The sequence below is a fragment of the Caloenas nicobarica genome, chromosome 3 (genome assembly GCF_036013445.1).
Source record: "Caloenas nicobarica isolate bCalNic1 chromosome 3, bCalNic1.hap1, whole genome shotgun sequence".
In the NCBI taxonomy this organism is placed as follows: Eukaryota; Metazoa; Chordata; class Aves; order Columbiformes; family Columbidae; genus Caloenas; species Caloenas nicobarica.
This window is the reverse complement of record NC_088247.1, coordinates 61,119,631-61,141,457: the sequence shown is the minus strand read 5'-3', so window position 1 is coordinate 61,141,457 and position 21,827 is coordinate 61,119,631. Positions and strand designations below refer to the sequence as shown.

The 21,827-nt window shown below is 39.7% G+C and overlaps 1 protein-coding gene across 1 annotated transcript in view; it reads left to right on the top strand.

Annotated features, from left to right (window-relative positions):
• Nucleotides 1–1,396: 1,396 nt before the first annotated feature.
• MAP7 (microtubule associated protein 7) overlaps nucleotides 1,397–21,827 on the top strand; it is a 103,618-nt gene continuing 83,187 nt past the window's right edge. The window contains exons 1-2 of the mRNA XM_065631679.1: nucleotides 1,397–1,535; nucleotides 9,713–9,790. Of these exons, the coding sequence (XP_065487751.1) occupies nucleotides 1,406–1,535; nucleotides 9,713–9,790 (208 nt within the window). The 5' untranslated portion in view covers nucleotides 1,397–1,405. The remainder of the gene's footprint in view (nucleotides 1,536–9,712; nucleotides 9,791–21,827) is intronic.

The window sequence follows — 21,827 nt, the reverse complement described above, 5'->3', positions numbered from 1 at the left end:
ATAATCTTGCATTTTCAATATGAGGCACTTGCAGACTTGTCAACTAATGTATGTGCCATCTTGTGGCAGCTGATCACATTACATCGAGTTTCTCTTAAAAAAAAAAAAAAAAGTCTGAAGTGGGGAAAATCTTGTAATTTTAACATCACAGAGGTGTTCTAGAGGTGTTCTAGCTTGCAGTTTTTCTTCAGCAGTATTTTGAAATGGTAATCACACACTGATTTAGAGAGGTAGAAGTGGATGAAGATTAAGGTCTCGCAGGTAAAACATCCAGCATGTTGCATAGTGGTATTTTGAGCTGTGAAGGATGGAACATGCAGATTGCAAAACCTGTGAGCAAATGCTCTGTCGCAAACAGCTAAAGAAAATCCAGAAAGCCAGCATATGAAGGAAATCCAACTAATTAAAACTACCCAGGTTATTTGTATTCCTTTTGCAAAGTGAATGTTAATGGTTGGTGCTGTAAAACTGATGGTGCAGTACAGAATATTCACACCAAAAGTCCTTTTGTTGTCTTGTGTCTGTACAAGCTAGAAACCCTGATTTTTGAGTTTTCACACACGGAAAAGAATGTCCCAACACCTGCCTGTAATTGTGGGTGTATGCATTCCTAATGCAAAAGGTATGCACTGCATAGGAAGGTGATTAAGGTAAGGGGTGGGGGTGGGGGGGACACCCAACACATGCATATATGGAAGAAGACTCATCCCCATTGTTTTGGTTTAGATTAAGCTAAAATTTCTGACCACGAATAAACAGAGCAGCTGGCAAAACGCAGGTTTGTGCCTGGAGCCTTCCAGGCTTCTTTTCACTCAGTGCTCATCTGCTTGTGCAAGCAGAGCCCCATCCTTCCGCCGCCCTGCCAGGAGGAAGGTGCAGCCCTGGCTGCCGAGGCGCTTCCAGCTCCCTGCAAGCGTGCGGGAGTGCCGCGTTCCCGACGCTGGCCTGCTGCAGCTGAGGAGACAACGCTCATAAGACCCCCTTTGATTAGGATGTGTCAGTGTTGTCAGGGCAACTGTTAACGGCGGCGTATCATATTTTCCTCCTCTTGTGTTGCATGCTGAATATTTTAGTGTGCTGTAGCTGGAAGAGGGCTGCGGGGAAAAAGGTGCTGCGGCAAGGAACCTGGAGCTGTGGGCTGGGATCTGATTGAACAGGTTAAGACAGCGACGAGCAGCATCCAAACCAATGTGCTTTTAATTAGGGCTTTTCTTGAAGGTGTGGAAAGACTGCAAGCCTTTTGCTGCTGACTGGATATTGGTATTTGTCAGCTGTTTGCATACTGATTATCCATAGCGGATCTATTACAAGTGCTCAAATGAACAGCCAGTGCTGCAGCTAGCAGCTAAGCAGGGGCTGCAGTTTCTTACTTTTTTTTTTTCAATAAGCAACAGACAACTGCAACATGCCTGGTTCAGTTACTGCCCTCCGACAAGACAGACTGAAGAAAAGTGCCAGGCCAAATCATCTGGGTTTATTCACCATTAACGAAGAGGATGAGCAGCAAAAGAACGGGAATTCCAAAATACTGAAAGGTATGTTGTGGTTCTGCAGGGTGATCAGGGCTGTGTGTGGAATACATTGCACAGGAGGCACATTTTATTAGCTCTTCTGTGTGCCACAGAGAATCTGTAAGTGACTGTGGCAGTTGGGCAGTGCATAGTGGCACCCACAAATGCACTGTGCATGGATTGTTATGCAATAATCTGTTTTGGAGATGAAGAAAAAAATACTTTTCAGTTATTAACCACATTTTTTTCTGGTAGGGATAAGAGTCCTGCATCAGAAATACATATCAGTGAATTTATGTGTGTTGTCTTTGATTTCTGTGCACTGTCTGGGTAAATACCTACAAAACCCCATGATTCTGGGCTTTGGAGAATACAGAATACAATACCAGCCTGTTATAGAAGACAGTTCTGCCAAAGACAGTGTAAAATTAGTGATACTTCCATTTGTGTGCATAAGGGGCAGCATGCCTTTGGGAGAGTGTAGAAAAATAGTGTTCAAATATGCTGACTTTGAGGAGTCTGACAAAAAACCCCAACCAACCAACAAACCTAACAAATTGTAACTGCTAAAGAAAATTATTTATGGTGTTTAAAGTAGGTGAGTGCTGGTGGTGGAGGGATGCTGATGGCCGTTGATTTATAAGAGGTCTGTCAAGCATGTGTAGCCACTGTCTGTCTTATATAATTAATGTTTTCCACATGGATCCTAGTGTTCAAATCCTGTTGGTGTGGCAGGGATCTTGCACCTTACAATTGGAACTAGAATTTTAAGTTTTGTAATTATATTTTTTGTTCTTGTTTTGGGTTTTTTTTGTGATCAAGTGATTCAGTTTATATGAGCACTCCTTTTTGTGGTCTTCTTCAGGGGGAGGGAGGGTGGGAGGTTTGTTTGTTTACAACACAAATGGTAGTTTGCAGCCTCAAGACAGTGTTTCAAATGTCAGAGATTACCATTCTACCATGTAACAGGAGAGGCTAGCCAGCATTTAAATAGCAAATTTATAGTATGTATATTTATTAGAGCAGAATAATTTACAGCTAACTGGTTATTTTCTTTTTCTTGAAGGAAAAAGATAGCTCGGTAGCTGTTACAAACAAATTCAGAACTTAAGATTTTTTTTTTTGAAATTTGAGCATTGTGATAAAATATATATTGCTAGTCATTGTGAACGTGCCTAATGTCTTAGGGTATTGTGTACATAATTACCTGCTCTTCTGTATATTTGAAACTGCCCGTATAAAATGGAGATAGAAACTCTAGTGTGAGGTTGAGTTTTTAATGTTTTGAGAAGCATATTACTTTATCATCCACTGGATAACTTCCAGAGTCAACAGTCCACAGAGCTAAGAATCAATGATTTTCCTGGTTTTGTTCAGCAGCACTGATAGTTTGCCAGGTAAAAGTTCTTGTTGACTTAGCTAGTGTTTTCTACTTGCAGCAATTATACAAATGTGCTTATCCTTTGCTTCTGTTGTTATAACTGAGATTCCATTTTTGATTATTCCTTTTTCCTCTTCTTGCTGTGAAATGTAGGTAAACAAATATGCCTGGGAGCACAGATAGCAAACGAACAAGTGCATGTGGTTTTAGTAAGATAAAAATTTGGTGGCTTACCTTGAGTACTCCGAGTGAGAAATAATACAGGAGGCTGTACAAAATATTTTGGAAGTATACTGATTTGTTTTTCTTTTACTAAATACTTGAAATGGCTCATACTGTCTCTAGAACACCACTTGCACACTGATACGTGTAAGTTATTTACCCTTCTGTACATTTGAATGCATTATCAGGGGTCGGGTGGGTTAGAGCTGGAGTGTCTGGTCATGGAGAATGCACGTACTCAGGGTGGTGGACTCCCTTCCCTACGAGATACCAACTGAGGTCACTCCGGTGCAGCTCTGAGCAGAAACATAAGATGTGTGATGGACCCATGTGCAGTTTCCTTGAGTCTTTAGAATCTGTTGCTACTTTACAGTGTTTGCTTTGTCTTAGTTCTTTACCTGTCCTGTTTACTCAGCAAGCTCTTGCAGATGCTGAGATGTTTCTTTTTTCTTTTTCCCCCTCTAGCACATACTGAGTTAGTGTCATCTTCATGGGAAGTGGGCTACATGTCTTCATCTGTATATCTTATAATCATGCTGGACCTGTCCTTGGTACAGCTGTTCAAAACCCAAGAGGCCTTTGATGGGTCTGATACTCCAAAGTAATAAAGCAGCTTGTTCTTCCATTAAGGATATTTGAATATCATTGCAAGCTGTAAAATCATAGTTTTGGTAGTTCAGGTCATCTTGGTACCCTAAGACTTGATTAGAGTTTGCATGAGAGTGTTTTTGTCATCTGGGAAACAAATAGTTATGTGGATCATAGAGTGATTAACATTTGTGGGACCTTCTGTAAACTGATTTTGATCTCAGCATTTCTTGTCTGTGTCTGTATTTTAATCTGAGAAGTCTGGTAGACAATGAGTTTGTTCCTCCAGTGTAAACAAATAATGAAATTAAAATATTTGTCAAGGATTTTTTTTAATCTGGACATGGTAAAAGCCCTCAATGATCTTTGTAGCCATGTGCTCCTGATACTTCCTTTTCTTTGATAGGAATTGTACTCACTGCTTTTTCACCAAATATTTTAACTTCCTTTCCTCCTCTTGTCTTTGGGATAAGGCGTGCATTTTTGTTACATGTCTGTATAGCACCCACTATTGCAGGGTCTTGATGTCCAGCTGTTGCGTGGTAGAACAGTGCAAATAAAAATGACTTTGAATTGCTTCTTACTTTTGTTAACAGTCTCTGTTCTCCTCTCCTGTTATACAATAATTTTGATACATACTGCACTCTTCAATTACAATATGTATGAGTTTGCAGAAGCTTATTTTGCACTGGAATTGTTTTCACTTTTAGTCACAAGCAGTTCTGCAACTATATCCACAAAGAAACCAGACAAAACAGGCACAAAACCACACACTCAACAGCTTCAGTGTTCCCATAAAGCTTCTGTTGTAAAACAAATATTGTTTCTGTGACTGAAGATAATGTGTGAATGTCATTCTTTATGTAAATCACAAAGATGTGTCCAGGTAGATTAGTGTTTAATTAAAGGCATCCATCCTGTGTGTGTGAACTTCGGCCTCAACCATTCTTTAAATTCAGGCACGAGCAATTCAATTCACCTTGGTATTTCCCTGCTCTGATCTGTCGATTTTGTGCACCTTGGATGTGGTCTTAATAGCTCTTAGTCAATTTTATGAAATTAAGTGATGCCTCCTCTCCTTCCTCTTGGGGGAGAGGGGAATACCTTCTCACACTGTTGATAATGTTGTGTCTCTAAAATTATCATTTGAACAGCATAGAAAAGTTATACTCGTATTTCTGGATTATAAATTTGTATGATTAATAACTGAAATAGCTACCATATGAGACTTATAGCAAACAAATGAAAACAAGCCTCAACTAATCTAACAACAGAATCCTTCACCTGCCTACTTCTTTAAAACTTATCAAGGGAGTGTAACTCTAATCTGCTGAGTGATTATTGCTGCTAATACCAAGTTAGACATACATGCTTTGCATCTCTGAATGGTAGCACTGACTCTTTGTCATATCGAAAACAAAAGGGCTTTTTTCAGTCCTTTGGTGCATGGCAGTGATGTCTGTGATTACCAGATTTTGCTGCTGTTGTGTGGAGGTAAAGTTTTTGTGTAATGCTCATTTCAGATGTAAGGTTTGTTCATCCAAAGAGATGAGAGAGATTTCTTCTAATATGACTGTTTCTGTACTTAGTCTCAGTGTTCTGAATGTTTTGGGGAAAATCAGATTGGCTAACTTTTAATTCAGTTGTTATTTTGTTGCTGTGTGTCTGTACCCAAACACAGACTTAAGATACTGGAAAGAAAAGAGAATTTGGCATCTTCAAGGGCATTAAACTCATAGTCCTGGAAACTGAAACCGTATACCTACAAAACAGGTATTGCATGGGGTGTGGGAGTGTAATCTTATCCCACACTGCAGAGTCTGTGCCTCGGGCTGGATCCAGAATGACAGCTTGGTCTCTGGCCTCCACCACACTGCAAGCCAACGAAACTGCCTGGGATGGTGGTTCTCCCAGTGGGTCAGTAGAATGACCTCCAGTTTGTTTTGGGCAGAACACTGAGCAGCTGTTAAAGGCTGGTGAACCGGCTCATCAAAATCGAGTACTGGAGGTTTTCTTGGCAGTTGTTAGCCTTATCTTGCCCATCTGCATTTGAGGCAAAGTTAGGCGAAAGAGTGGGTGGAAGGAAGGAAGGGTACCAAGTCTCATTACAATGCTTGTTGTGTAAAGGGGCAGGGCTGAGAACCTGGACAGTGTGGTTTGTCATCCTGCACCTTCCAGTAAGTGCTGCTATGTTTCTCTACACTTCCTCTGTCTTTCTGCTAGCCAAGGCCAGAAGAAGAAGGGTCCGAAAGTATCTGTGATTTTTCTGGACATTTATTTTAAAACAGCTCTCAAAGTATCTAGGATGTGCATTCTTAAGAAAAACAACAACAAACAAACAAACCCCACTAAAACAAAACAAACAAAAAACCCCAAACCAAAACAAAGAAACCCCAAAAAACAACAAACAAACAAAAAACCCAACCCAAACCCTCCTGTATTCATTACCTAATTTATAGCTGTTAGAGGTGCAGAAGGAAGTTGTGGCATTTTTTTTTTCAGGAAGCTACTACAAAGCTGTCTCCTTTGTAGGATTTCACAGTTCATAGCTGTAGGTGCTGGGTAGCACAAAACAACTTATTTGTAACAGAGACAAAGAGATCCTAACATGAAATAGGCTATTTGCAGTGAAGCAAAGAGACTGTGCTGGAAGTCTTGAGGATAGCAGGGAATATGTCTGCAGACCAGTGGAGCAAATCTGATTTGCTCAGTCCCTCTGGCTTTCAGAGTGAAAGTCCCAGGTCTGAGGAGCTGGCTTGTGTTGTAACACAGTCTGTTCATCAAAGTGTGTGCTGGGATTACTGAGAGCTTATCTATGCTGGCTAAGAATCATCTTACACTTCTAGCTCAGCTCCATAAGAAGAGGCTTCCACTGCTGATTCTGGAGGATTGTGTTCATGTATTTTGTTAGCTGTTTTTGTGGGAGGAAACAGCCTGTGATCTATTCATGTGCTCAGGGAGCATACTTGAATGGAGTGTGTGGATGGCAAAAGCCCAAAAAAATACAACAAAGTCTTTAAGATATTTGTTAAAAGGAATTCAGGTTAACTTGGCATGTGAACTGAGGATAATCCTAATTAGGGAAAGATTGAATTTTGCAAAGTAACTTTTGTAAGCAAACAGGGTTATTTCAACCAAGATATAAACGATAACAAAGTATTCATCAGAGCTGTCCATGTGAAAACAGGGTGCGGTATTTGGTTACTGTACTTCTAAGAGAGAATGCTGTCGATGTTGCAAGAAAAGCAGAGTTCAATTTAGACAGTTCTCAAGAAAGCTCCATATAATAAGAAATGGCACTCATGACAGATTGATAGCAAGCAGTGGAGTTTCTTCCTTATTCACTGTTACCACCGTAAAAGTAGTGGCTTTAAAAACCTTGAATTGGGTATGTGATTCTAACTGTGTGGAAAATACATGCAAAATCAATGTAGGTTTATGGTAACTTCTTATGGGAGGGAGAGAAACCTGGAGCACAGTAGGTCTATCCAAGGATCTTGAAATATAAAAAGAATACTCTTTCAAGGGGTTTATACAGTAATGTGCTGTTGGAATAAGATGACAGCAAGAAGAAAGGGAGTTCCGTGCCCTATCTGTACCACACTACTCATGCCTGCGTAGTATTTTGCAGTGGATAAATGAGGCTGGAGCTAAACATGTATTTTTAAAAGAAATATGTTGCAGTTAGATCCCCTGATGTTTTTGTGATTGTGATGTTGTCAAGAGTCTTGGCACTCTTGCTGCTGTTTGCAAGCTTGCTCGGAAACTGCTGCATCCATTCACTCCTCCAGAGTTGCCTGTGTATCCAGGTACATAGAAGTCTGGCTTTATTTTTAAGATAAAACCTTTTGCTTGTCAAATCAAACTCCAGAGAAATTAATGAGCACTGGCCTAGAGTGTTGCTTCTGGCCATGAGAAAGTGATGATGGAACTCTACTCCTTACTGGGCTTGATGAATCAGTGGGAGTACACCATTTTTCTTCCTGAACAAACTCACGTGTACATTCTTTGCTTACTCAGCTGCCCGCAGAGTCCTTTATGTGTGTGTATATATATATATTTTTTTTCCTTTCCTGCTTCTTTAAATTCAATCTGTACAACTGGAGAACTTGTTTTTCTGGTATTGGAGAATTAAAAGTTCTAAGTGGAAGCATTTCAGGAGAGTGTTTTGTTGTCAGAAGCCTCTTCTGAAGTGATTTGTGTTTTTTAAGCCATGTTAAAGAATTATTTAACCTAGTCTACTCAACCTCAGGCCACACCAGTAATGTGGCAGGAGAACAAATGCCACAATGATTGATGCAATTTGCACTGTTTTAATGAGTTGCCTTCACTCACTGAAGGTGCATCTCATGGTGTGCTATTTTTGCAGCGAGCACTACTTGAAACTCATGAGTTTCACCTGCAGTGAGTTGAAGCATGGTATGAGTAGATGCTAATGTCTGTGGGTCAGATCTTGTGTAAGGAAGATGAGGGAGGCTATGGGCAATGTTTAACAAGCAAATAGAAATGCAGATGAAACATCAGAAATGAAATTAGGGAGTACTCTAAAACTCCGGCTTTCATTTCTTGTTGCTTGAGACAATATATTTTTCTCTTTCAGAGGAGAGGAACCACATTTACCAAATTCTACACAAAAGTCCCATCTCATTGATTTATAGGTTTGGCTATGACAGCCATTGAATATCCAAATTGTCCCCAAACCCATCTTAGTCATCTGAATGTATAGATACAGTGTAACTGCTTAGTCAAGGTAGGAATGACTAGGGATAGCATGCAGATCGTTCAAATTTTGTGTTTATACTAGCAGTTTCAGAGGAGAAGCATTTGAATGTGAGCTTCACTTTCTCCTCTAAATGATTGACTTGCTGATAATGGCTAGAATAAACAAAGTTCCAGTAGGCAGGTCATAGCAGCTTAACCTGAATGCAGGTTCTCCAGAAAGCAGAATTTGTGTCCCTGTACTAAAAGGGGGAGACAAGGGGTTTGGGGCAGGCTGTGCTGGTGGAAAGCTGAACTGCTGTGTCAGTACTGACACAGGTGTAGCTGCTGTGTGTGTGTGTGCTGGGGAGGTGTTGAGTTGTTTTGAACTGGAATAAAACCTTCTGTATCTTCAATGGGATGATGGTACAAGATTCTCTCTCTCTGATTGTCTGTCAGATTAAAAGTACATTGAAGTTTTTGTTCACCTTTATTAGTGCTGGGCAAATAGATTATCTTCTAGTTGTTTCAGATCTGTTGAAGCCCAGTTTTGCTCTTTAGCTCTGTAGAGGCAACGCAGTTTTTCTCAGGGACTAACTATGCTTCTGTAGATTTGAGTTCATGTCTAATTTCTAGAGTTTAACTGTGCAGGTGTCAACAAGTGGAAACTGGGTTTGGAATCAAGATTTTGAGCAAATCAAGCACAGGTATAATATCTGCTGAGACTGTTGGGAAGTAGTAGAGAATCCAAATCATAGAAATCTTTCAGTTGATCTCCTTCACTTAAGAATAAAAATTTAATTAGTTGAAGCACTTTTCCTTTTCTGGTAATAGTGTCTATGCAGCTTCCTTCAGGGAAAGCAGGAGTTTCCCGTTAGAAGTTATATTAATAGTTGTGGATTTACAATTGGTCCTTAATCTCAGTAAGTGGTTTTCAGTACTGTGTGTTGAAGGCCAGATTTACAATCAGCCTGCAAGGGGAGGTGACAAGTCAGTTTTCTTAGAAGTTGAGAGTTACCCCAAAACCTCAACAACCCAGGGGAAATACTCAAGGTACTGGAAGTCCCAGAAGGACTTGATGTACTTACAGACTGAATTTGTAGTTTAGTTGCTGGCCATCTGCTCTTCAGTCTTTATTTCTGTTGTTTAATATTGCTGCACTCTGAACCTCCAGTCATGCCTGCTAATTGGCCTAGTCCTTCACATGGACACTGGTTTTTTTGTGTGTGTGTTGGGTTTTTTGTTTGTTTGGGTTTTATGTGGTGGTTTTTCTGTTTTTGTTGTTGTGTGTGGTGTGTGTTTTTTTCCACAGTCAACATTCTTCTGGGTCTTCCTTTCACATCTGAAGCAGATGTGAGAACAACTGTCCTTCCACAGTCTGGCATGCCAGGTAAAGCTGCTCACAGATGTCTTCTGTGATCTGCAGCTGATTTTTTTGTTTAGCATTGGGAGGTTGTGGAACAAAGCTGGTGCCGCTGCACCCCTCTGCAGCCAGGAAATATTTGGCTGGTGGAGTTTTGTCTCAGAAGCACCTTGCTGCAGCCTAGTGCCATAGCCACCTCCTATTGTATAGTATGCCATGCTAGAAGTGTGCTCTCTTTCCTTACCAGGAACTGTGGTGCTTCCTGAAGGATCTGAGAATAGTAGATGACACAGAAAATATTAAGGAGAATTTTTATTTTCTGTGTGCTGTGAGACAATGAGGAAAAGGAGGAAGTAACATATGCTTCCCAAAATAACACTTCTGCAGAATGCCTGAATTCTAATTTAATTGATGGGAATATAATTGTAGTGCTAATGTCTTGGGCAGAGACAGTTTGACTAGTTGAAAGTGCAGTGAAAGATCCTGGACCTAAAAATCTCAGAACATCCTAAACCACACTGTTAAGTGTGCTGAAGAGGCTTGGTTTTTCCATTCTTGGATTCCAGATCTTTTTCAGCACAGGCAAGCTTTATTATAGAAGTGCTGACAGAACTTATTTCACACTGTTGTATTTTAGAGTACAAAGCTATCTTGTTTCTCAATTCTGCTTCAGAGGGCTTTTCAGAAAGCTGTTTCGGAAATGCAGGTTTATCCGGTTACCCGCCCTTGACATGAGAACTCATCCTTTTACACAGCCAATTCTAGCTTTGCGTGTGTGGTTGTGGTGTTTTTTCTTCTTCTTTTTCAAAGTCGGTTTCCCCATTGGCTGTGTGCTGACTAATGCACTGATGAAAATAACAATACTAAGTTTTGGCTTGTATGCTGAGATACCATGAATGACATCAACTGTGTCTGAGCTGTTTTTGAAGACAGAGGTGTGATGTCAGCCTCTGACATCAGGAGTTCTCACTTGTTTATACTTCTGAGTGCAGTGGTGGCAGTGTAGTAGAAAACAAACTGCTGAATATTCTTACCTGTTATTCCTCCTTATTTGTAACAGCTATTTCAATAAGGAATGTACACCCCAACTTGGACATGGAGTCCACACAAACTCTAGACAATGCTACTTTCACGTTTTGTATGCATTCCCTTTCACCAGAGAAACTAAAACATGTTTATCTCTGTCTCTTATTCACTGCAGTAAAGGAAGAAAAAGTAGTTTGTGTATTAAAAAGCAAACAAACAAAAACCCAACTCCAAAACAAACCTCCATGTAGCTATGTTAAACTTCTGTGTTTAGTTGCAGTATGAACTGCGAAATGAGAGGGTAAAGGGGTAAAGAAAAAGCAGATGGCAGTCGCCATCCGTAAACCAGAAAAGGACAGCAACAATCAGCTGCTGAGTGAGGTATTGGCAATAAAACTAGGCTGCAGACCAGGCAGCTTGTGCTTGTTATTGTGCCTGGGATATCAGCATTTTGGTATGTTCTTACACTTCCAGTCTGTCTTTTCTGAAATATTCCATAATGTATTTATTTACTTCTGTGCCAGAATTTTTTGTCACCAGGTTATTCTTGAGTTTAAGAAACACAACTGTCAGCTAGTTTGTGTTCAGTGTTAGCCTCACTATGAGTTACCTGGATTGTTGCTGTAAACCACATCTCAGATGCTCAACGTCACTGAAGATCATATGCAGAGTAGCTTGGCTTTTCACTGCAATATGTTTAACATAAATCTGTCTAGCCAATAACTGATGCAGAGCGTAGGAAACCAGGATAGTGAAGACTGTGATGCTCACACCTTCGTGTTGCTTATGTATGCCTCCTTTTTCTGTTACATTTTTGTTTAATCACCATCCTTACAGATTTCACTTGTTTGTGGCATCTGTGTGATGAGTAACATTCCAAGGCTGAAATATTTAGGGTGACAGTAAGAGGGTTCATCTTCCTCTTGAGAAATGAAGACAGCATCTCCATGATTATAATGTGTTGGAGTTCTGAATAGACTCTTGATCTCAGGGTTTTCTGAGGTGATTTATGCTTATCTTAGCTCAGCAAACAGGCCCTGCTATTGCCTAGCTGTGGTGTATCTTGCTGCTACTAGAAGTTCCCTTTAACACTTGGTGAAGACTTAGTTTAAATTTTGAGGAAGTCCTGTTCTTTGGTCTTTCTCTTTATACTCCAGACTTTGATTATGGAATTTTCTTAAACTTGTTCTAGGATTTCTTTTCAAAAAGATGCAGATAATTGCCGGTAGCAAGTTCTTATCGCTAATCTAGTCCCAGATGATGAGACTGTAGCTTTTTGCCATAAATTGAGGCAAGAAGGTTATGTTGATGAAATGTGGAAGTCTGCAGGCCAGTTTTTAGTGGAGTTGTTAGAGGTATTTTCAGATGCCTTTGACCTCTTTTGTTTGTGGTTGGTGCGTGTGGTTTTGTTGTTTGTGGTTTTTTGTTTGGTTGGTTTTGTGTGTGTTTATTTTGTGCATTTTGTTTGTTTGTGGTGTTTTGTTTTGTGGTGTGGTTGTTTGTTTGTTTGTTTTTTAAAGCAGAGGGAGCAACTATATGGCCTTGTAAGCTTGACCCTGGTAAGTTACCAAAAGCTTCAATAAGGAGATCTGTGTTAGTGGGAGAGGTTCCCCTCATCTGTTTGTTGCTGTTCATTCTTGCTTGCCCTTGTTGTGGCTCCCAGGAGTCTGACCTGACACATTGCAACCAGTGAGGCACATAAGCAGGCACCTGTTCTCAAAACCATGTAAGCTAACATAGCTTTAGAAAGGAACAAGCTAGGGAGCAACATGATTAGAAGGTTTACTTTTGTATTTGATGTTGGTGACATCTGTTTTATCAGTCCTTAAAGAGAGATAAGATATTTCTTATAGTGATGCTGTAGAATAGTTGAAGTGGGTTGGCAGAGTTACTGCATACTAATAAATGAGGTGTTTTGTGGAGTAAGCAGGATGCGATAGCTGTAATTCAAAGTCAAATTTTGAGTGTTTCTCTTTGGTTACAAAACCTTTTGTAATGTGTGCCTGTGTGTGGGTCCATTTACTTTTTTTTTTTTTAAAACCCTTTGTCCTTCCCCATTCTCAACCAATTCTCTGCCACAGAATATCCAGCCTCACTGGCTCACTTTCATGGACTGATGTAGTGTGAAAATACAATGACATAGGAGGCTGGGAGTGAGCGAGAGTCATGAAAGTTAAGAGAAGATGTAACAATATAAACACGGAGACATGTCCTTCACTTGAGGAAGGCTTGATTTTTATTTTTAAAGCAACTGTCTTAGACTGGTGATTGTAAAACCAGTTATTGATTAACAGTCCTTCTGAGACCTGTGTTGCAAAGAGTGCCTTTTCACATGAAAATTCTAGTGACTTAGAGAATAACTGGTGATAAATATCATGTCTAGTAACATTTACAGGAACAATTTCTGCTCCTTTCTCTGGGGAGGAGAAACTTGTTTTTACAGGACATCCTGACTATAGTGAGTATAATGAGAGCTATCCTGTCTGACTCGAATATTTCAGGCTGTGTAGGGATTATTGAATATATTCTGTAGAAAATTAGCCAGCCAGTGAGGCTGTGATTACTTGTGACTGAGCAACAGTGTACCTAGTTCTCACTCTCTGCACAGCATTTTCTCCCTTTCTGTTGTCCCAACTTCCTTCATTGACCTTTTGCTTGAATGTTCTTTAAATTGAAATAGCATTAATTATATACTCCAAAAGGGTTTCATATGTAGTATAACATATACATGTTTGTGATATATGTGTATATTTATCAGAAAATTATTTTTTACAAAATAAGAAAAAAATGTTTTCCCTGTAAGCCTTTTGAGAAGACCATGCTACCTGCAGGTGTTAAAATATGTGAAATCGCCGTCTGAATATGCATAAACGTTCACTCTCTGTTGTGCTCTTGGATCTTTAAATGGGAAAATCCAATGAGATCTGGCTTTCCCATTATATAACACACGGCTGTGCAATTCTAAGTGCTGAAGCCACCTTCCAAGTACCCTTATTTTGTGCTGCTGTAAAATTGTGCAATGCTGGATTAGGTTTTATGCTTTGCTTTTTAAAGGGGGAAAAAAATAACATGAGCAGAATAAGAAGGGTGTTGGTGTCCTGCATGCCTTCAAGATTAATTGGGACTTTCTCCTGAAAGAAAAGTTAATTTGTGTTGGATACTACTCATGGCTGAGGAAGAAGTGGAGCATTGAGGCTTATGTTAATTGGCAGTGGGGCCTTTTCTGCTGTACTCTCCATGGCCTGGCAGGGAAGGGCCAGCATGAGTTGTAGCTGGTCAAAGCTGCTCAGGCGCTGATGCTTGCAGAGTTGGGCTGCTTTGATGGGCCGCTTGCGTGGCATGTTGGTTGTGGTCCACTGAGCTCTGCCTTTCACGTGCCAGTAGAGCCAAAAGCTGTGTGTGTTGAGGTGCTGCTGGCCAAGCAGATGGCAAAAGAGGTTGCCTGCCAGGGTGATTTGCTGAGCAGGTCTGCTGCCGCTGCACTGGATTGCCTATTCATGGATTTGATGAGATGTAGATACGTTGGTTGTTACAGTCTTTTAAACAGTTTGAATTTTTTTTGGTGAACATTGTAGATGCAGTCCTGCCAAGTCTGCCTAGGAAATCACAAATAACAGATCAGAAATTTTAAAGTATTTCCATGCCCTGTTCCACCCAGGTAAGGCACCATAACATTATAGTGTGGTTTGTGATTTTGGTGAAGTATACGGGCTGAAGTCTTTTCATCAGTGGTGGTTGTGTAAGTGTTCCCATTGTCTGTGGATACCTTTGGGGAGAAATCTTAATGTCGGCTGGTCATCAAAGCTTTCTGCGTGCAAGGTTTGCTGCTGTACCAATGTTCCTAATTCCAGCTTCTGTAGCAAAGTAGTAAGCAGTGCTGTGGTAAACTGCTTAGCCTGAAAGCAGGGTGAAAGTTGACTTTTTTTGACATGGAGAAGCATTTCTTCCAGCATCTGCCCTTATGCAAGCAGGGTACTATGCCTCACCCACATACTATAATAGAGGTGTATTGCAAAGCATCATTGACAAATATTCCAGTACTTGAAGTCTGATTATTTGAGAAAGAAAATAGGTAAGTATTGCTAATGCATTCCCCCACTCCCAGGTAAACAAAGTAGGAACACTTATTGATGGTGTCTCTCTTCTTTTCAAAGGGCCATTGTTTCTAAACAACTGTTATGGGAAGAGGTTACACTATAGATTTCACCACAAGCTTTGGCAGAATGAAACACAAAGATTGCAGACAGTGATTCTACATCCTGTTCTTGCTCTGTTAAGTCAAATACTTTCCTTCTAAGAGAGTGGGGAAAAACCCCAGTAGACTGTTACCTGCCGTAGTTAATGGTACAAATAGCTGAACACTGAATATTATAGTCTGCTGTCACAGATGGAAAGATGTCCTGTGGTATCAGTTGAAGCCCACCAATTACAGAATCGAATTACTTCAGGTTATGAGCACTGAAAAGCTAGACTTCATGTGCGCTCCTTTCCCATAGTCTCTAAAACCTCTTCCAAAGTCTTTTATGAAGCCTTCTCTGAATAGGAGTTGAAACTAGGAATTAAAATTGTATGAGGAAAAAACAAGGCTTACGACCTTGAACTATTTAAAATATTGCATGGGATAGTTGTAACTGAGTGCTTTGCTCTTTTCAGAGCTGCAAATGTTTTACACAACTGTAACCCTGTCTTATGTAGTTATAACTCCTGAGTAGTGCAGATCTCATAAGAGGTGCTATGTGTAGGGAATGTTAAAGTCTATTGGGCAAGAAGATGCAAGATAAGACTTGTGCAAAGCCATTAAAAAGGCTGGGCCAACTTTGTCCCTGTTGTAATTCTTCTGAAGTGAATTAAATTGAAAAAGTAGTGAATCTGACCTTCTGTTTTCAGGCTTAGAGCACTTATCTTTTTCTCTTGGTAATGGACTGAAAGCACTTACTGTCCTGTTCTGGATCTCTCTGGCTTTATTGAATTTAACTGCATTTTGCAGGAAAACAATGAGTGGTCTAATTCTTGCTCGAAAGAAAGAACTGTACGGTATCCATTTCAAAGAAAGAGGCAGCTTCCAAGGACAGGTATAGTTGTATAGTACCTGAAACTGCCTTGAAGAAATTGGTGCAAATTTCTCATCAGTCTTTAAATCCCAGATCTGTTTATCTTCTGAAGTAACAATGGGTCTATACATCCTGCTATCACAGTTATATCTCAAAATAGTAGAACTATAAAAAGCTTTATAATTTTGGACTGGAATAACTACTTTTTAAAAAAATCTTTTCTTGGAAAGTGGGTCATTACTATGTTCTTGCAGAAAGGGAGTTTGGAGCCAGTTGCTTGTAGAATGGTGTGAATCATCCCTCCCCTCAGCCAGGGCTGAGGGATGTGGGCAGTACTGTTCCTGCACAGCCTGGTATTGCTTGTGTGGAAAAACAAAGGGCTTCAGTCCTGAAGCACCCAGCCTGCTACTCATCAGAGAACAGGTCTCCATAGGGTTTAATGGAGAAATAACTTGAGTGTCAGACAGAGGGAAGAAAGGCATTATTCGTATTTATTTGTATTTTTTGTATTTATTTATATTTTTTAATTTCTGAAATCTTGCTTTTTCACACTTGTTTCTTTGCTGAAATCAATACTTACCCAGGCTTCCTAGAAGACTTCAGTCTGTTTACTTGGTATAGTGTCTATTTGTGTGCTACTAGCTCTTCTGACTGATGCTTTAGAGTTTGCCTAAGATCAAAGCTGCATTTATGAGAACTGGAGAGACACTATGCTGGACTAGGTACAGATTCCTTGTGTTTGTTCTTATGCTATTGGCAGTAAATGACTAGATAGTTTTGCATCCATACTATCAATTTGTTGCACTACTTAACTGTGGAGACCTGGGACTGGATTTGACTCTACTGCATTTATTTTATTGCAAACAATGCATCATGAGCCAGAGAGAGAGAGATAGAAGTGTTAAAATGATGGATTAGGAATGTCATCTAGTGTGTACAAAGTCAGGACTTTCAAACACAAAAGCTAGAAGTGACTGTACTGATGGAGTTAGCCTGTGCCTTAGAGACAGCGTCACAAAAAAGTGGTACACTCCATTCTTTCATGTGTAGTTTCTAAAGTCTGAGTTACTTAATAGTGAACCAGATCCAAAAGTTATTGGCTAGCTTTGGAGACTTGGGAGGCTTTTTGGGGGTTGTGTGTTTTTGTTTTTGTTTTTTGTGGCAAGTATTATATTCGTGCAAATCAGGCTGCTGCTTTAAGACTAAGCTTTGACTGCAGCTTACTGACTGCCTGAAATAACACTTCAGGGAGCAATGAGGCTACCTACTCTTGCTACTAAATCAAATACTAAACTGCTGCATGTATGTTCAGGCTCTATTCACTGTTCCAGTAATTGCTCTGTTTGATAGTGTGGCTCTGTGTTCTAAATCTTCACAAATTCCTCAGTTCAGAGCTGTTTCCTCAAAGAGTTGCCAAACGTACAGCTTAGCTAAATGCAGAATAGATTGTTCATTCCACAGCATTTTGTTTGGTAGGAGAACAGGGAATAGCTTGGAGGAAAGGTGCACCAGCATGCAAGCTGCAATTCCTGACAGTTATCACAGGAAAGATGTGTAGGTGTGTAGTCACATCTAGAAACAGATGTGCTTATAACAAAAGTGAATGAATAATGTTTCAAAAGGGTGTGTGTACACCATGGGTAGAGTAGCTACATGTATAACATCTTGTGACACTACACTACAGTGTTATTTTGCAAAATGTGTGCATTTCCTAAGGAAAATAGCCTACCCCCTGAACTGTTAGCTGAAGTTTCCACGTCTTTGCAGTAATAACATCCTAGTGAAAACAACTTTAGCTGCTGTAGCCTGCATTTGTAGGAAGTCCAAAATGATGGTAGTAAATAAAAAAATTTTTAACGCTACTTAACTGCAAATTATGGCACTTCAAGCTTCTGGATTCTGCTCCTGATTTCATTCTTGTTAATGAAGCCTCCATACACTGCTGCTTAATGCTAACTTCTTGTAACTGAAACTTGCCTAGTTTTGCTCAACAGTGGAAGTCATGACTTTCCTGACAGCCTCCTACTGAAGAGTTTATCAGACATTGCTTAGGTATATAAATGTGTGGAATAACTCTCTTAAGTTCTCTCTTCCTCTAGCACACTGGGTAGGAGGGAAACAAATCTCAGACTTGAGTGAATTCCCTCCTATCCATATTATTAATCAAAACAGTGGATTTTAAAAAAACCCATGGACTCTGTGGATATAGAATTGCATAACACTTTACAGTAGAAATGCTTAAAACCAAACTTTCACCTTAAGGCTCATAACAGTATAGCTGAAGGAAGTTTCTTTGCTAAAACTGTGTAATCAAATGTGTAATTCTGGGTTAATAACTATTATTCTGTACATTTGGATCACATTTTTGGGCACAGGGGGCTTTCTTCAGCACCCAATGAAACTTCTCAGACTACCTGAGTCATGTACAGGCCTTGTTCCTGGCAAATGGCTCATGAGGACTCAAAGATAGATGTGTTGTTCCTTTTCCTGAAATGGGAACTGCAGAGCACTTCTGGTATCCATCAGCTGCCAGCCAGTTCCCTGGCTGTTCTCTTCTTTTGGCTACACTTCTGCCTTACACAAGTTGTTCCAGAACAGCCATGGAAATGCTTAAACTTTCAACAACGGCAGAAGGGATCTTCACATTGTTCTTCTTGGTCTTAAGCCATCACACTCAGCTGTTTTTAGCAAATGCTCTTTGGAGTTTGGGGAGTATTTATAACATGAGAGATCTGCTCTCAGAGTATCAATGCTGTTATTTAATTGTTCTCTTTGGTGTTTATATACTAGTTTTCTCTTGCCCCATGTATGCTGTTGAGGGCCTGTGTAATACAGGGAAAGGCAACTTTTATCAAAGCATTAAAACAAAAGAAAATAAACTATTAAGATTCACAAAGCCTTTTTTTTTTTTTAAGAAATGAAAAAACCTTTTTTTTTTTTTTTTTTAGGGAATTGGATAAAGGGAAGAGAGCTCACAGTGGGCCAGGAAAAAAGCCAACAGTACAGTCAAGGAGCCCTGTCTTCCGCTTATTCTCATGCCACAGTGAATTTTGACTTCTATAGAAAAAAAGAGTAGTGTTATTACTTCTATGGGTGGGTGAGGGGTTCAGATTTTCAGGAGCTTTTTCTGTTAACATACTAAAATGATTTAATGAGGACATTGTATCTACAGTGGAAGCATATGTTTTATCAGGAGACTTTTCAGTCCCATGTGGTTGCCTCCTGGTTACCAAAACAGAAGCAATGAACAATATCCATATATTTTGATATGTAAGGAATGCAAAAAAAAATAGAATAAATCTGTACATGTATGATAAGTAACTGATGGGATAATTTATTATGGAGACATTTATAGACACAAAGGAAAGACTGACACTTCTATTTGCAGTTAATTCCACAGGATTATACAGTTCACACAAATGTGAGCATTATAGATTGAGAGGGTGGGGGACCAGGTTCCTAAATACTAAGCTATATATAGTAGCTATATATATGTATATATCCGTGTCTTCTGATTTAGTACTTGTAGACTGAAATATGAAAATTTCACTTGAACAGTTTCCTCCATTTACAATGTTTTTAAGAAACTGTAGATCCTTTTATACGCCTTTCAAAGGAGACAAAGTGAAGGTCTTTGTTAAGACTTGGGAAAACTGTTGTAGTAGTGGATTTCTCTTTATTATTTAAATGTAGGGTTTAATTCTTTGGTCAATGTAATGAAAGACACAATGAAGCAGAGGTAGACAAGGGAACATAACTGATGATGAAATCTCCCCCAAAACTGTTTTTCTGATGCTGTTTGACAGCACTGACTGAATTATATTCTTTTCAGGCAATTCTAAGATTATTACATGCCAACCTGCTTAAGTTTTCCTCCTCAGAATAGGCTGCAGAGTACATACTTGAATTTTCAGGGATTCTTTTGGTTTCCTGGCACTTGCATTTTCCCTCAAGCCTTCTCCCTCTTTGCGAAGACAGGTTAGAGCAGAAACAGCTTGCTTTTTTTATATGTGATCCCCTAGGCGTACAATAGCCTTGTCAGAAATGCAGAATGACAGGAGCATCAAGTCTTGCCTGCCACTTGAATGATTTCTTTCTTTTCTGTTCAATGCTTTCTGTGCTGAATTGTCACAGAAATAGGTCTAGGAAGTTAAGCATCAAGCTATAACAGCAGCTTGCTCACTAAATACTGTACTGTTGTCATGTTATTCATTTTATAAAGACTTCAATGTAAGCTGATGTTTACACTTTAAAGGCTGATGACTGAACCTCACCATGTGGGTCTCCAAGACTGTCTTAGCTAACAAGAAGTCTCCATCCCTTTCCATTGCATTGATCTCGGAGTAAAAAAAAAAAAAAAAAAGAGGGTGTAATCTGGAGTGAGAAAAACAAACTGGTAGTACGTGTGGTTTTTTTTAAAATGGTGGGTGGTTAACAGGCAATGTAGCAAGAGCCATCTGCAGAGTCAGGCTAGTGAGGGGTGCAGGGCATGGGTGGAGATTGCTCTTTTTATTACTGCTCATCTGGCTCAAGGTGAAGCCTTGCCTGCCAGCGTAGGGCAATCCTCTGCTAATCTGGGGAAATCCATTTTGTCTCAGTCAGTTGATATAGGCAACGATCTCTTCACTCTGACTGAGCTCTCTTCCTCAGAGGTGACTTGGAGGGTAGCATTAGAAAGACAGGGCACTGTCCTCTCCGCTGCAGAGTTTAAAATGTGTTAGCTCTGGTCATGCTCAGTATTTTACTGAGAAAAGCATACACTTGTCATCGTTACAGTGGATCAAAAACCTGTTGAAAGGAAATGCCTGAAGTTTATGGCTCTCGGATGTCACTAGCTTGTTAGTTCATTAAACACCTTACCTTACCTACTGCCACTTTATCATGGCTGTGTCATGTGTTTGTTATTGCAGTGCTGTAACACACACCTCCTATAGCTCAAGATGCTGCCTTCTGACATGCAGGATGGAGTGTTGGGATGGTGGGGAAAGAGAAATTGTGAATGAACCTGAAATTTGATGAGGGATTTGAGGGGCTCTGTCTGGCATGCTGAGCTGTGATCAATCTTTGATCCCCCTGAACACACTTAGCACGCTGATCTTTACTTGTTTAACTCTTCCAGCTTATAGTATTTTACCTGATCTAGAGAAAACATCTACTGTTAGCTTTTACTAACCTCTGCAGAAAGAGTAGGAAGAAACCACATTTAAAATATAGTTGAGAAATCAAATAGGGGAAACATCTATCACAGTTTGGGACCGTACTCTTGTAAAGTCAACTCTGTATAATGTTTCATGGTTAAACAAATGAAAACCACAAAAAAACCCCAACCAAAACAAACTAAAAAAATGCACAACTTTTTCTTTGCATGACCTTTTCATTGAAAACCTGTACCAAGTATTTTAATACACCCTTTTCCTGTTACATTTTGTGTATATACACGCTTATATTCCAGCTTTGCATAGAGACAGCTTTCAGATGATTCTCACTTTTAAACTCTGCTAAATCGCGTTCATTAAAAATTAACTTCAAGAACTGAAATTCGTCGTCCTCTCCGTTTTCAGCCTTGGCCTATTGTGAAGATTAGTGCCAAACCCTTTCTTGCAGCAGGGCTGCTCAGTCTTCATGGCCTAAATGTATTTAGGGCATTCTGCAGCAGCTCTAGTACACTGGCTATTTTTGGCAATGTAGCTTTTGTCTGGCAGTAACAGAGAAGGACGGCATATGCTCAGTGTATACATGCTATGCTTGTGACTGATTTAAGGGTGAATGGTGTGGTTTGGTTTTAAAAAATTATTTATTGATATTTTTTTTTTTTTAAAAAAAGCTCTGTATAATGTTACAACCCATAAAAATTGAAAATGCTTGACCGTGCATGAGTTTTCATTTTCCTTTTTTTATGTAATTGTACACTCAGTAGACTGTGCATCAGAAAGTGAATTAGCAAGTTAATTTACCCTACATGTCAGTGACAGAATAGCTTTTACCTC